Genomic DNA, 15,834 nt, shown 5'->3' on the forward strand with positions numbered 1-15,834 from the left:
ATTACTAAAATACTCTTGATTAGAGATACATGTTAAAAGTTTTTTCACTTGTTTATACTATGAATTAAAGATGCCAAGAAATTATATTCTTGGTTTCATTTCATGTCAGTAGCAGCACTTGTTTAGGAGCTATAGCAAAATGGTGGCTGAAACTAAGGGCAGTGCTTCATTTATTCCTTTAGATGCCAAGTTGATTACTATGGGAAGAGGATGAACGTGAAAATGGATTTTTGAATTAAAAAGGTTATTACACTTTCTGATAAGGCTGATTTCAACTTTTATTTGAACTGTTTGATTGGAGGCATCAAAAATATTCGAAAGAATGGTCCAGAGCTCAGGGTTAAGAATGGATGAAAGTTCAGATCACTGTAATGAGCTAATGGCTGTATTAGTTGCATTGAGGCTAGTACGAGTCATTAAGGTAATGGAAAGGCTAATTAAGGATGGTAAAGATTGGTTGTAATATCTTAATCCTTTATAGATGACAGCATGACTTCTGTTAAAGGTAGGTCCTGCTTTAGCAGTTGGCTCTCATTTTATTATCACTGTCATCTCCATAGTTCAGTCTTATCATGGGAGCTCTCACTAACCATAACATGCACGCGTGCACACACACACAATGCCCATCATACTCCTTGAGCTCATTCACTGATGTACTCAAAAACTCTTCTGGCAACCCATTCATTACTCACCAAGCAATCACATACTATTTTTTTTTTTTAGTCTGGAAATCCGGTTCTAGGTACAAAACTTTGTTCAAACCACTTTAGATTTCTAATAAGCAGGACAGTGGTTTCACAATGGTTGGTGAAATTTATCTACTATATAGAGATTTTCACAAACATTTATTCTTAGTTGATCCACAGGCTGTTGATTGGAGAGTTGAAATGTCTGCTCAGCCATCCATGCTGGTAGTACAGATTATTTTAGTGTTGTGCTATACTTGAAGAGAACTTTTTCATGTTAGAGAGAAATAGTTTTGTCTTTCATTGTATAGAACAGTATATCAGATGAATATGAAGGCAGCTGTTGTTGAGCTGTCCAGGATATAGAGAACATGAACACCTACACTGTATAAAAGTCTACACTTTGTCAGATAATGAAGAATACTCTTCATGCTGGTATCAAAAGTTGCCATATGGGACACTATTTAGTTAGGGTTAAGATTGAATGAATAATCAAACATTGTATTTGAAAGTTATTGTAATAATGAAGATCCTCAAGAAACATTTTTTATCACTTCAAGATTCAGCATTAAATGAATTTCTCTGCATTATTTGCTTTGTGTGTTTCATTGTGTCACCTGCCTTCTCTAATGACTCAAAAAATTCCTCCACTTCTTCCTTAGTAGAATCTGTGGGACGACCACTGTCACACAAAGTCTCACTGTTTGATTCTGCATTTGATGCTTGTCCACATAGTTACTTGATGTTGTCTGCCATTTAAGAAGATTATCCTTGTGTTTAGTGATAAATACTATAGATACTCCTTCCTTCCTTTCCCTGTTCAGGGTTTGAGGCACTGATTAGCGATATGTCCAATCTCCATGCAGTTGAAACATTTAGATCTGGGACAGTTACCACCTAAATGATCATATGAACTGCAACGCAGGCATTGAGTATACCAAAAGGGAGAATTCTACATGTTTTTGTCTCTTTTTTTAAGGGGGGGGGGAACATCAGTTATCTCAGCCTAGTACTTTTCCAGTTCCATTTTTTTTCTGTTGATTCTTCTTATGCTGAGGTGGTAATCTGGAATTCTGCTGATGGTGATCTGACTTCACTGTATTCTCAAATTCCAATAGCAGTCAGGAACCATGTTTAACTGAACAATGCCACAGGCAACATGATAGCCATTAATTTTGTTTTAAATCATTAGTATACAATTTTATCAGCTAAATCTCAAATGGCCAGCCATCTTCTTTCGTGCAGTATCCAAGTAGATACCTACTAATGGTATCTACTTGGATAAATACACCACAAAAAGGTGAAGAATGGACATTAGGTCAGTTCCCTGTCAGTTCTTCATATTAAAAAAGCTGTATTTTTTCTTTTCTTTTCTTTTCTTCCAGTATTCTTATAGTTTTCTTCCAGTTATCTAGCTTTTTACCTTAATTAAGCAATTCTACCTGTTTTTTATTGATTTTTTTTTTTTTCAGATATAGATAGAAAACTGGGTATCACCATGTTATTACAATATGCTAGATGAAAATAGTAATTACAAGAGTTAAATATCTGTGGTTTTGCCTATCATTTTTAAAGCCACTTTCCTCCATAATGCATTCCATATAATGAACAAGAGTGAATTTAGCATGGATTATTGTTTTATAACTGATTTTACATCAAACTACATTTCCTTTACCATCTTTCGATTCTGTTTACCCAGCTTAGAATATATATTGCTCTATAAAATGTCTCACTTTCACCATATTATTGTAGTATTCTGAACAGTTTTTAGAACAAATGCAGATCTCTGTTATATTCCCATGATCAGATAACTATTTATCATAACAAAAATTTTATCCCAATAACATCTTTGACTGAAATGGAAGTATTCTTTCCCATGTTTCTCCTTAAAAAGTTTTCTTAGCCTCTTCTAATGCATCCTTCCATAAATCATACATGGAACACTGATTCTCCCTTTTATATATACACAGATGGGCTGTGAGAGTTCTACCCATCTAGAATTAGATCTTCTGTTTATGCAGTGTAGCCATATGACACTTATTCCTTCATATCTGAACATCCATTTAATGTGTACCTGAGGTTCTACATTCCATCATCTGTGTTTAAATTGTTCACTAGTTTCTGATTATTTATGTTGGAATTAAAACAATAGAAACCATCACTAACATTTGTTTTCACTCAATTTCTTCTTATAATTATCTATATGCTGGGTGTTCATTCTGCTGTGTTGAAATATCAAGAAAGCGTTTTTCATTAAATATGTTATTTTTTCCCTTATGCAGTTTATGTATATAGTCATTCATCATGTCAGCATTAATACACACCACATCTCTGGATGTGTATTTATTCACATACTAGTAAACTTTTTACTTAATGTGCTCTGGTGATCTAAACATGCCTTGTCCAAAGCTGTTATTGTCATTAGAAATTTACATATTATCAAAGAAACAAAACCTCTGTGTTATATGATATCATCATTCATATATCTACAGAAATCCGTAGAGCATCTAGTAGAGTATTTCTTACTTTCAAATAGTGACTTATCAAAAACTTTGTATATACAAAGACAGCATAAATCTACATTTCATTTGTTTTCTTCAACCTGAGAGATCTGGTTTTGAAGAACAACATTTCTACTACTAAAGAATCCTTTGGAATAACACAGAGCAGTGACTGTTTAAAAAAATTAAAAAAATGTTAATTGCTGTTCTTATTGCTACTATCAGTCTGTTATAATTTATGTATGTGTGTATATTTAATAGTGTTTTTCATGTATAAGTTTCTTTTTACATATACTTGTACCTTGTGAGCTCTGGACTGTGTTTAAATTCTTCTTTGACTTTCTAATAATACGTTGCTGGTGTCAAAGCAGTAAGAAAGAATGCACTCTAACATTTGTTCATTTCATTCTTGCTTCATGTATCTGCTTAGTATTCACTCTGATGTGATGAGATACTCATCATGAAATGAACATTTAGTATCAAAACGCTGCATTTTTTCCTAATGTTATTTCCATGCTTAATAATTTCATTATCCTTATTTTCAGTTTGTCAACATAATCATGCAAAATGAACTACTATTTGCTCCACTTCTTTCAGTAGTTTGTTTTCAAACAATTTGCCATCTTTGTGACATCTTGTGTACCTTTTGAAAAATTTCACAATAATATAGAAATTGGTTTAGTTACTTGTACAAGTGGTTAGTTTGGCTACTTTTATGCCTAAATTAGCTTACATTTTTCTCTCTGTCCTTCATGAGTGAATGCTAAATAACTTAATGATTTTTTTTTTTACCAGAACAGCTTATAACATCTTGTATCCCCCCATCTTGTAACTTTACTATATGCCTTTGGCATCTACCAATCAATGTTTTCTTTAGATGTTGCTATGAGGTCTAATGGTTACTTCTTGGTTTCAAGCTTTCATTTCTTTATTCAATAACATTTGAATTATAGTTCACAACTAAAGGTTGGCGAATTACTGTATATTATTGTATCTTTAATACATTAAAAATAATTTATCTGGGTATTTTATAAAATGTAATTATTGATTTAAATGCCCACAAGCATTATGAGAACAGTTATTTATCAAAAATACAAATATCTAGTGGTTATTCTGGTTATTCCATTCGCATGAAAAAAAATTATGCCCAGTGTTTACTTGTAACCACATGAACTCAAATGTATGAGTGGCAAACAGTTTAATATAAAAAATGTAAAGTGCACTTCATAAAATTTATTTCATGTTTGATCTTCATTATCCCTCTAAATGCTCTTTCAAGTCAGATTTTTCTTGCTTACTGAAAACTGATCTGGTGTAAACTGCTTCAAAATGTTATTTCTTCTACAGTTAATGTCACACTCAGTGTTTATTCATTTCAACACAATTCAAATAGTCAATTCATATTCCACTGAGAAGTTGTCTTCAGATGATTTTCATTCTGCCTCTACTTAATCTTGGTATCATCAAATCTAATGACAACATTTTTGTTTTTACTACATAATATATACCATGTGCATACCACAACAAATCAGTATACCAAAAAGTTCATGAAGCTGGGATTCAGAGCCAATGCAGTGAAGATGAAAGTGCAGTAAAACAATGGTCATTAAGTGCCAGGATTGGCTTTTGTTCCTCAGTAATTTTTTTTTAATAAAAAAAAATTACTGAGAGGAACAAAAACCAGTGGTTTGACTTTTCTCATTAATTTGAGAAATCAGAGGAACATAACAAATATCTGTATTTAAGTTTTTTGTGTTTTGTAGATCTGGAAAAGGCATGTGACAAGGTGCCAAGCAAAAACTGTTCAAAATATTATGATTATATGACATAAAATACATCATATTAAGAAAGTACACAGTCTGTATTTGAATTGTAAGTCATCATCAAATTCCTGCCATGTACCCTCAAGGGGTGTACAGGATATGATAGTACTACATGAAAAATTTACATCATTACTAACTTCCTATCTACAATTTTCCTGCAAATCAGTCTGTTACTTGTCAAGACTCCAACATTACCAGATCTTATGTTTCTATCGTCTAAGGCACTTTGTACTGTATCAATCCACCTATATCTTGGTCTTCCTCTGGGTCGTTTTCCTGCCATCCTGGCAGAGAACACTAGTTTTGCTAATCTTTCCTCGCCCATTCTGTTTAAGTGACCATACCACCTGAGATTAGCTCTGCTAACGCATTCCTGGATGCTGATAATGTCAAGTTCTTTCCTAATATTCTCGTTTTTGATATGATATTGCCATTGATGCCATCTGTTCATGCCTCTAATCTTTCTCAGGAATAGTCTTTGGCCAAGTGTTTTACTTCTGCCAAGCTCTCAGATCCATAAGTTAAAACTGGTTTGAACACTGTCTTGTATACAGCTAATTTAGTGTTCCGACTAATTTCTCTCTTATTCCGTATGAATTTATTCAATTGACTTCCTACCATACCCGCTTTGTTGATTCTGTTGTCTATTTCCATATTTAATTTACCATCTTTACTAAAAATCGTGCCTAAGTAGCTGAAATGTTTTACTTGTTCCACAGGTTCTCTGTTCACAACGCAGTTGACATTTTCAACGATTCTGCATATTTTTATTGTGTTTTTATTGCTGACCTTCATACCATATCTATTACAACAGTTATTCAATTTAGTCAGGGAATCTTGCAGACTTGTAGCGGATTTATTTAGAAGTATAACATCATCCGCATAAAGCAAAGAGCTGACATTAACATATCCAATTTTGATATCATGTTTAATACCACTTTCCTTCATAATGTGAACTATATAGACGATGAATAATAGAGGGGGATAATGTGAATCCTTGTCTCACACCAGATTTAGCATTAAACCATCTTCCTGTGCTTCAATTGTAACTCCTGACTTACAACTCAAATAAAGACTAAGAATTGCTTGATATAATGCCCCATTGATGCCATATTACTGTAGTGTAGTGAATATACGCTATTCGATAACTGAATAGCTTCTCTCTTGGAACCTTGTCATATGCCTTTTCCAGATCTGCAAAACTTAAATACAGATCTTTGTTATATTCCCATGACTTCTCAACTATTTGTGAAGATCTGATTCACAGCCTCAACTATTTGTGAAGATCTGATCCTGACATCCTCTATTTGGCCTGAATCCAGCTTGTTCTTCACCAAGCTTTTCTTCCATAATTCTTCTCAACCGTTTCTCAAGTATACTTGCATAAATCTTACCAGGAACACTCACTAGGGAAATACCTCTGTAATTCTCACATTCAGTTTTATTTCCCTTTTTATATATGGGTACTATGAGAACTCTACTCCAATCATCTGGAATTTGTCCTTCTGTCCAGGCCTTCTGAACTATGCAGTGCAGCCACTGTAAGACTCTTATACCACCACACTTCAGCATTTCTGGTCAAATATCATCTCCTCCTGCTGCCTTTCCACATTTCAAGCCTTTGATGGCTTTTTCTACTTCAAGTATGAATATGTATTCCAGACTGTATGCCTTTTGAGTGTTTTTTACCACTGTGCTATCACTGCTTGTTTCATTTAGCAATTTTTTTAAGTAATTACTCCGTACATCAAGGATATCTTTTTCTTCTGTTTTCATGTCACTTTTATCATCTCTAACTCCTTTTACAGCACTCTTTCCTCCATTTCTAAGCTTCTTCAACAACCTCCAGAATATTTTGCTACCTTCTTGATATTTATTTTCTATGTTCTTGCCCAAGTCCTCCCATGACTTTTGTTTAGCTAGTTTTACACAGTCTTTAGCTTTCTTACATTTGTCTCTGTATTCTCTAAGAGCACAAGATGACTTACCGTGTTTCCCCGAAAATAAGACCGGGTCTTATACTAATTTTTGCTCCGAAAGACTCATTAGGGCTTATTTTCAAGGGATGTCTTATTTTTTCATGTACAACATGTACATTAAGTACGTCCTTTACAACACACGATGTATTGAATTATGAAGATTCATTTTAGATACAATCATGTCCGTTCGTTATCAAGTGCGCATGTTATTCGTGCGTTGTGTCTGTATTCCGATTGGTCATTCAACAATAAGTCTCGAGTTCATCTCTTTACATTGGCGTTTACCTTTCGTCAGGCGCCTGCTTGGGTATTTACAAATACTTAATCATAATTTATATTATCATTTGTTTTAAGTATTAATGTCAATGATATTATTTATTTATATAATACCATTATTTATTTATATAATACCAACTATGGAGGGAATTTAAAGAAAAAGGTGACCGGCAAGCACATGAACAGTATAAAGTCCAGACCAAAAGGGTAACGAGTGTGGTAAGAAAAGCAAAAAAGGATTACGAAATGCAGAACATTGGCCATGCAGGCTAAAGAGAAGAATCCTAAACAGTTTTTTCGATATGTTGCAAGTAAATGAAAAATTTATATAGCAGAATGATTTTAAAGAATGTTGATGGTAGGGAGGTAACTGACTAATCAGTAAACTGGAGCAGATGGGGATGGATATAGGGTTGGTGAGATGGATAGGAGGGTGGTTGATGGAAAGATACCAGAGAGTGGTTTATTCAGGAGTGGAGTCCAAAACATGGCTTGTGACTAGTGGTGTGCCGCAGAGTTCTGTTCTTGGACCACTACTTCTCAATTTGCTCATTAACGATATAGGAAAGGATCTGAGAGGAAGTGTTCACTTGTTTGCTGATGATGCAAAGTTGGGTAAGAGCAATTGTGAGTGCACAGGATGTCAAAATTTTGCATGATGATTTGAATAGTTTGGAGGACTGGGCTAGGGAAAATGGATGTCAATTTAATGTGGCAAAGTGTAAGGTTATGCATTTTGGAATGAAAAGATTAGCAGTTATATCACATTGGTGGAACCGTACTCCAGGAGATTGATGAGGCCAGGGATTTGGGAGTGTTGGTGGATAGGGAGTTGAAGTTTAGGGGGCACATTGCAAAAGTGGCTAAATCAGCTCATCAAATCACTTGGTTACTGAAAAATACTTTAACAAGCTGAGACAAACAAGTTATTGTTCCTCTATATCCAGCCCTGATAAGACCCCATCTGGACTACTGTGCCCAGATATGGGTGCAGTAGTCCAGAGTTTCTTCTTGATGGGGAAGAGGTGGAGAGGATCCAGAGACGAGTGACCAAGATGGTGGCAGGTCTGTGGAATGAACCTTATGAGAACAGATTGAAGATTTGTGGGTTGCAAAAATTGGTTGATAGGCAGAAAAGGGGTGATATGATTGAGACATTCAAATTACTGAAGGGTTTCTATAAGATTAATCCAGAAGATATTTTTGAGAATAGGACTGGTGGTGGAAGGACTATTGGCCATACATGGAAGCTGGACAAGAATGTGGTTAACAAGGGCATTAGAGCTAGGTTTTTTACTTGGAGAGTGGTAAATGAGTGGAATAATCTGCCAGAGTTTGTTGTGGGTGCTATGACCGTGAATGAGTTCAAGGTGAGGTATGATAGATACTGTGTGAATGTCGAATAGTTGTTCTTGACATGATGTTAAGGCCTCCCTTGATGTGTCTGTTGACTCCTTGGAGTTGCCCGAAATAATAATAATAATATATTTAATTATATGTTAATATTATTATTTTATAATTCAATACGTTCATCATGTGTTGCAATGGACGTACTAAATGCGTCCGTCTGGCTGACGATCTTAACCGGGGCTTATTTTTTGGGTAGGGCTTATATTACGAGCATCTTGAAAAATCATGCTAGGGCTTATTTTCCAGTTATGTCTTAATTTTGTGGAAATACGGTATTTGCCAGGAACTTTTGATGCTTTCTTCTTTTCCTTCACTGCCTCTTTAACTTCCTGTGTCCACCATGGAGTTCTGATTTTTCTCTCCTTGCAGACAACCTCACCACATGCCTCTCTGGCTGAATCAATCAGGGTTTTCTCCAAGGCTTGCCACTGAATCTCCAAGGTTTAGTTCCTGTTCTCAAACTCTTTCATTTTTTCTTCAATAATCTTTGTCTACAGTTCACATCTGAGAAAAACTTTATTACATGTTATTCTTTTCAGTATGAAATTCAATTTTATCCTGCTCAAGACTAAATAGTGATCACTTCCAATTTCAAATACTCTGTACACTCTGGTGACCTGCATCAGGGAGAAAACATCACTATCAATAATAACTTAGTCAATGAGACTTTTCTTATTCCTTGCCTCTTCTCTCGATATGTGAATTTGTGCACATTTTTATGTTTGGAACATGGTGTTAGTAATAACCAGTCCATGTCCTCAGCAGAAAACCAACAGGTATTTGCCATTATTATTAGTTTTGCTCTTTTCTCCAAATTTTCCAAAAATATTTTTGTATGTCTGACAATCATTTCCTACTCTGTTATTTAGATCCCCAAAAAGGACCAACTTTTCCTTTTTCATTGTGTCAGTTGCTTTTTCTAAAGCATCAAAAAATTCCTCCACTTCTACCTTAGTAGAACCTTCTGTGGGACAGTAGGCACAAATATGTCTCATTGTCCAGTTCCCCATTCTGATATTTGGCTATGAGGCTAATCTTCAAGAAGATTAGCCTCATATTTAGTGTTGAATACTATGGCTACTCCTTCTTTTCTTTGATTTTCGTCACCTGAATATAACATTTTGTATTTATTGCTCAGAAAGATCTCACCAGTTTTTGTCTTTTTTGTTTCAGTTACTCCCTATCATGTCGATCTGGTACTTATCTAATTCCTCTGCTAGCTCCATTTCTTTGTTGGCTTCTTATGTTGATAATACCGATCTTTAACTCTGGTGATGTTGAGTTGAGGTGTGTTTTAAGATTTGTTCCAGTAGCTGACTTTTCGCTGTTTGCCGTGGTTCCCTGGCAAAAACATCTTGGGCCTTGTTTAACCAGGTGACACCATAGCTGGCATGAAATTTTGTCATGTTGTACCATCATTTTGTATTTTGGTTTAAGTCACTAAGAATACAGTTTGGTCAGCTAAATCCCAAATTGCTAGTCCATCCTCGTTCGTTCAGTATCCAGGTAGATACCCAACAGGGTGCACCACGAGATGGTGAGGATTGGACATTAGGTCAGAAGACCTGGCCGGTTCTCCGCATTCCTTTAAAGGCTATGTGGAGGTCTCCTCTCAGTTATACAGTTTTGACCCTTAAGTACTAGGTAGAATTGAAGAAATTACAGGAAGATGGTTTGATGTTAAATTCAGTCTGTGACAAAATGTACATTATGTCCAGTGTTATTTATTCTTTGTATGCACAATAAAGAAAAGTGTCATCATTAGTCCTGATATGACAGTTGGAGATATTCCACTTGGTTCTTTGCTTTACTATGCAAATCATGTTATACTCCTGAATAAATTTAGTAGAAGTTTTTTGGATTCCCTAACTAAATTAAATAATTGCTGCAATAAATTTGGTATAAAAAATCAACTTGAAAAAAAAAAAAAAAAAACCTATGTACATGGGCAGGAACATTGAAATCATCAACTGCATCCTGTAGAACAAGTGAATTATTTCAGCTATTTAAGCACAGTTTTTGTGAAGATGGCAAATTAAATCTGGAAATGAACAACAGAATTAGCTATACTAATTTGATAGAGAGTCAACTGAATCAGTTTATATAAAACTAATTTTAACTTATGGATCTGATATCTGGGTTAGAAATAACTTGATCAAAGACTGATGACTACAGATGTGAGTTCTGAGGGAGTGAACAGATCTCATCAGTTACAGAATAATGTTAAAAATTAAGGATATTAGCTGATCTCAGGTAGCATGGTCACTTAAGCAGAATGGGAAAGGAACAGTCAGTAAAACAAGTGCTTATTGCCAGAATGATAGGAAAAAGACCTAGAAGAGTACCAAGATCCAGGTGGATTAATACAGTATGAAGTGTCATAGAAGAAATATATGATCTGATGATACTAGAGTTCTGACAGATAAGACTAATTTAGAGAGAAATTGTCGATAGGAATTAAGTACTAATATTAACTTCATGTTGCACTACTATAATATCTTATATGTCTCTTCTGGGTTTACATATCGTGAATTTGATTATGTATAAAAATGATTTTTATCATTGAGTTTGCTATCTGTATCTGCAGGGGTCTAGATCTCACTTGAGACTTCATTCTCATTAGTGAAAGCTGTACTGAATAAATACTAAACTAGCAGTATATGTAAAGATAGTATTCAAACCAGTTTTAATTTGTGGATCTGAGATTTTGCTAAGAAATAGCTGATCAAAGATTAGGCCACAGATATGAGAGTTCTGAAAAAAATATCCAAGAATTACGAGAATGAATAGATGACATCGCTGGCTGGTAGAAGCATGTTAAAAATTAGAATATTAGAAAAGAACATAACTTTTTCAGCATTCCAGAATGCATGAACAGACCAGGTAGGGTAATGGGAGAGAAGAGGTTAGCATGTTCTGTTTGAGGAAAGACTATGTAGATGGATTGATGCACTTACTGGGGCCTTGGAAGTAAGATCCAAATTGTAAGATTTGACATTATTTGGAGACCTGACAAATAGTAGATTAATTTTAGAGAAAATTGTGCTACTAATAATGTAAACTTAATTTATATCACATATCAGTAATCGATGATGATAAAAGATACCGAAAAAACTTGTTAATTTTATACATTAGCAAAATGTTTGACATTATTATATAAAGTGTATAGGAATTGTTTTTGAAATCTGATTTTATCCTTTATGATACACATGTTGTCTGCAGATAACCAGTAGTTTCTTACAAAAGTATATATCCTCTGGCTAATTTTTGAACACTTTAAAGAAAGACTGATATGAGAAATATTTTAATATTTATTTAATTATTTAGATAACTTGTTTCATTACCTTTTTAGGACAATTTCTGAGACATAAGTAACATTGAGAAAAAAATCATTTAGGCAAAAACAAATTATTACCGTTCAAACGGTCTTGAGATATACTGATGGAATTATGCATATGCTTTTGCTAGTGTGGTATTTGTATCATCGTTGTCATTATGGGATTCAGTCAACAGAGAAGAGCAGTTTATATTACAAGCCATATATTGAGCATTTGGATAACATGTCAGTTACTATATTAAATGAGCAGCTGCTGATAGGATAAGTGAGGGAAGTTCCCACTATTTTGCAATTAATATAATTTGAAGACTTTTTATGTGGATATAATAAGATATCTACATCTTTGTGTATGACAGATTAGTCTGTTATATTAAAATTAATATTAAAATTAGGTAAATGAGAGACCGGTGCAAGACATAAGTAGAGAGGAAGTGGTTTGGGTACTGAGAAAAATGAAGAATGGAAAGGCTGTGGGAGCAGACCAGATACCTGAGGAAGTATGGAAAAGTTTGGGTAGTGAGGGCGTGGATATGTTATGGGATCTGATGTGTAAAATAGCCCAACAGGAAAAGATACCAGAGGAATGGAGGAAAAATATTCTCGTCCCAATCTACGAAGGAAGAGGAGATGTTCAAGACTGTGGCAACTATAGAGGAATCAAGCTGATGTCACACCCATTAAAAATATGGGAAAGAGTAATTGAAGCAAGGTTACGGCAGGAAACGAAAATTGGTGAGGAGCAGTTTGGATTTATGCCAGGAAGAGGGACAACGGATGCAATATTTGCGCTAAGGCAATTGATGGAGAAATATAGAGAGATGCAAGTGGATCTGCACATGGTGTTTATAGATCTGGAAAAGACATACGACAGAGTGGCCAGGCAGGAGGTATGGAGGTGTATGAGGAAGAAGGGGGTGTCGGAGAAGTATGCGAGGTTAGTGAAGGAGATGTATGAGGGAACAGAAACTCAGGTCAGGTCTAGTGTCGGCATGACAGAAGGGTTCCCTATTGTCGTAGGGCTACACCAAGGGTCAGCTCTGAGCCCCTACCTCTTTGACCTGGTCATGGATGTACTAGTGGAGGATGTCAAGAAGGAGGCACCATGGAGCATGCTGTTTGCTGATGACATTGTTCTATGCGAATCATCCCGAGAAAAGCTTGAAAATACCCTGGAAGAGTGGAGAAAGGCATTCGAGGAGAGCGGCATGAGAATTAACCGGGTGAAGACTGAATATATGTCAACGGGGAGTGACGAGGATATCGTCATACGACTCCAGGGTGAAAGGCTAATTTCAGGGAAGAAATTCAAGTACCTTGGGTCAGTTGTCGAGAGGAATGGTGACCTGGATGAGGAAATACAGCACCGAATAACAAGCGGTTGGATGAATTGGAGGAAGATGAGCGGGGTCCTGTGCGATAAGAGAGTGAGTTGTAAGAGGAAAGGAAAGCTCTATAAGATGGTGGCGAGGCCAGCAATGCTCCATGGTGCGGAGATGTGACCTATAACCAAGGCACAGGAGAGGAAGATGGAGGTAGCGGAGATGCGGATGTTGAGATAGATGAGTGATGTGACAAAGAAGGACAGGATAAGGAATGACTACATCAGAGGGACGGTTAAGGTGGGACCAATTGGCAAGAAGATACAAGAAAGTAGGCTGAGGTGGTTTGGACATGTTGAGAGGAAGGGTGAGGAGTATGTTGGTAAATGAGTGGAGTATATGGAATTGGAGGGAAGGAGGAAAAGAGGCAGGCCCAAGCTCAGGTGGAGGGATAAGATGACAGAGGATCTTAGGGAGAAAGGATGGAGTCCGAAGGATGCCCTGGACCGGAGAACTTGTAAGAGGAAGGTTAAAGATTGGTGCACCGACCCCGTTTAACATGGGATAAGGCAGAGTGAAAGAAGAATTAAAATTAATATTTCATTCAATTTGCATAAAAGTTAATTTATATTTTTATCACCCCTTATTTGGGTTTTACATTTTTGTGTTGTAATGCATTGTCTTTTTAATTTTAGGGAGTTACTTATGACCACGTTGAGCTGAATTTTTACCTGAATGGAAAGAATCTCCAGTGTCCAGCTACTGGTGTCAAAGGAGAAATATATCCTGTGTTATATGGTAAGCCAAACAAGATTTATTAATAAAAGGTAGGATACTAATAAAGGTGTGACACTAAGGCAATTGATGCGAAGTTATTAATCTCTGTATACAAGTATCCCATGTTCAAACTTTGCTTACACTTGGATAAAGGATTAAACCAAGAATATGATTCTGAAACTTGTAAAAAGGCTTATGTGTTCGTCGTACATGTTGTTTAATTTTGACGGTATATATCAGAATATATATATAGAAGTAAATTATAAGTAAATAATTATTTATTGACTTATTGTCAATATTTAGCTGACGTTATAACCAGCATCATCAGAGCACAAAAACAGTTTGTCACAGTATGCGAGACTACAACAACATGGTGTAACAAAGGGACTAGTTTAAAAAATTGTAGCAACAACACAAACTAAAGTCCTAATTAGGCACCCTCTATCTTAAATTAAAAAAAAAAAAAAAAAAAAAAAAAAAGCAGGTACCTAATTATGTCTTAAAATGACTGTCTCTATACAGCCATATTTGTTGAGATTCAGAGTATGTTTCAAGGCTTCTGTTGCTTCTAAGAACAATCTCTCTGACTTGTAAAAACTTCTGTGCAGTACTTTTGATTTCTTTCAATTGATCCTGTCTGCAGCGGTATCCAAAGCAAAGTCTGCTAGGCCTGACTTGTCATAGCGATAATGTCTTCCAGATGGTACCTTATCATTCTCAGTTTTTAGAAAACCCACACATACAGGGAGATATTTACACAAACAATCACATCATCATCCTTCTGAACAGTATGGTATCTTAAAAACGCTAACCCACAGAGCGAGAGCAATCTGTTCCAACGACAATGCTCTTGCTGCTGAACTGGCTCACTTACGCCTTCTTGGCCAATGGCTATAATCTTCATAAGATAAATAAAATATTAAAATGCTCCCAAGAAAACCCCTTCCCACTATCCACCACATCCACCACGGAGAACTACAACAAAACAGTTGTCCCCCCCCACACACACACACATTAGAGGCATAGCGGAAAAGATATTTAGAATTCTCAATAAACATCAACTATGCACTGTATTCAGACCATGTGTCAAATTAGCAACTCTCATCCATTCACACGAGGACAACATCCCTCCTTTATCACATCCAGGAGACTATAAAGTACCCTGCTAGTGTGATCAAGCTTACTACAGTCAAACAGGAAGAACTGTGGACATCTGCATCAGAAATGAACATAAAAGATACATCCAGCACTATCGCTATGGCAAATTGGGCCTTGCAGACTATGCTTTGGATACCCCTGCACACAAGATCAACTGGAAGAAAACAAAAGTACTGCACTGAAGCTTTTACAAGCAGAGAGATTGTTCTTAGAAGCAACAGAAGCCTTGAAACATGCTCCGAATCTCAACAAATATGGCTGTATAAATTTACCTAAGATTTGGGAGACAGTCATCTTAAGACATAACTTGGTACCTGATAGAGGGTGCCTAATTATTACTTTAGTCTTTGTGTTGTTGCTACAATTTTTTAAACTAGTCCCTTTGTTACACTATGTTGTTGTAGTCTCACGTACTGTGACAAACTATGTTTTTGTGCTCTGAAGATGCTGGTTATAACACCAGTGAAATATCAGCAATAAGTCGATAAATAATTATTTACTTATAATTCTGTGTTCTGATATACACCATCAAAATTAAACAACAAGAATATAATTTCTTAACATCTTT

General features: G+C 35.6%; 1 protein-coding gene across 3 annotated transcripts in view; it reads left to right on the plus strand.

Annotated features, from left to right (window-relative positions):
* The window catches only part of LOC150094750 (SPRY domain-containing protein 7), a 139,937-nt gene that overhangs the window by 97,089 nt on the left and 27,014 nt on the right, over positions 1-15,834 (plus strand). For all 3 annotated transcript variants that reach the window (XR_016550115.1, XM_090410958.1, XM_090410957.1), the window contains exon 4: positions 14,027-14,129. Coding sequence is in view for 2 of the 3 variants with exons in the window: in XM_090410958.1 (XP_090267084.1) it covers positions 14,027-14,129 (103 nt within the window). In the remaining variant the exon portion in view is untranslated. The remainder of the gene's footprint in view (positions 1-14,026; positions 14,130-15,834) is intronic.

This window comes from Typopeltis vanoorti, chromosome 21, assembly GCF_054136105.1.
Source record: "Typopeltis vanoorti isolate ZY-2024b chromosome 21, IOZ_Tvanoo_1.0, whole genome shotgun sequence".
Lineage (NCBI taxonomy): Eukaryota > Metazoa > Arthropoda > Arachnida > Uropygi > Thelyphonidae > Typopeltis > Typopeltis vanoorti.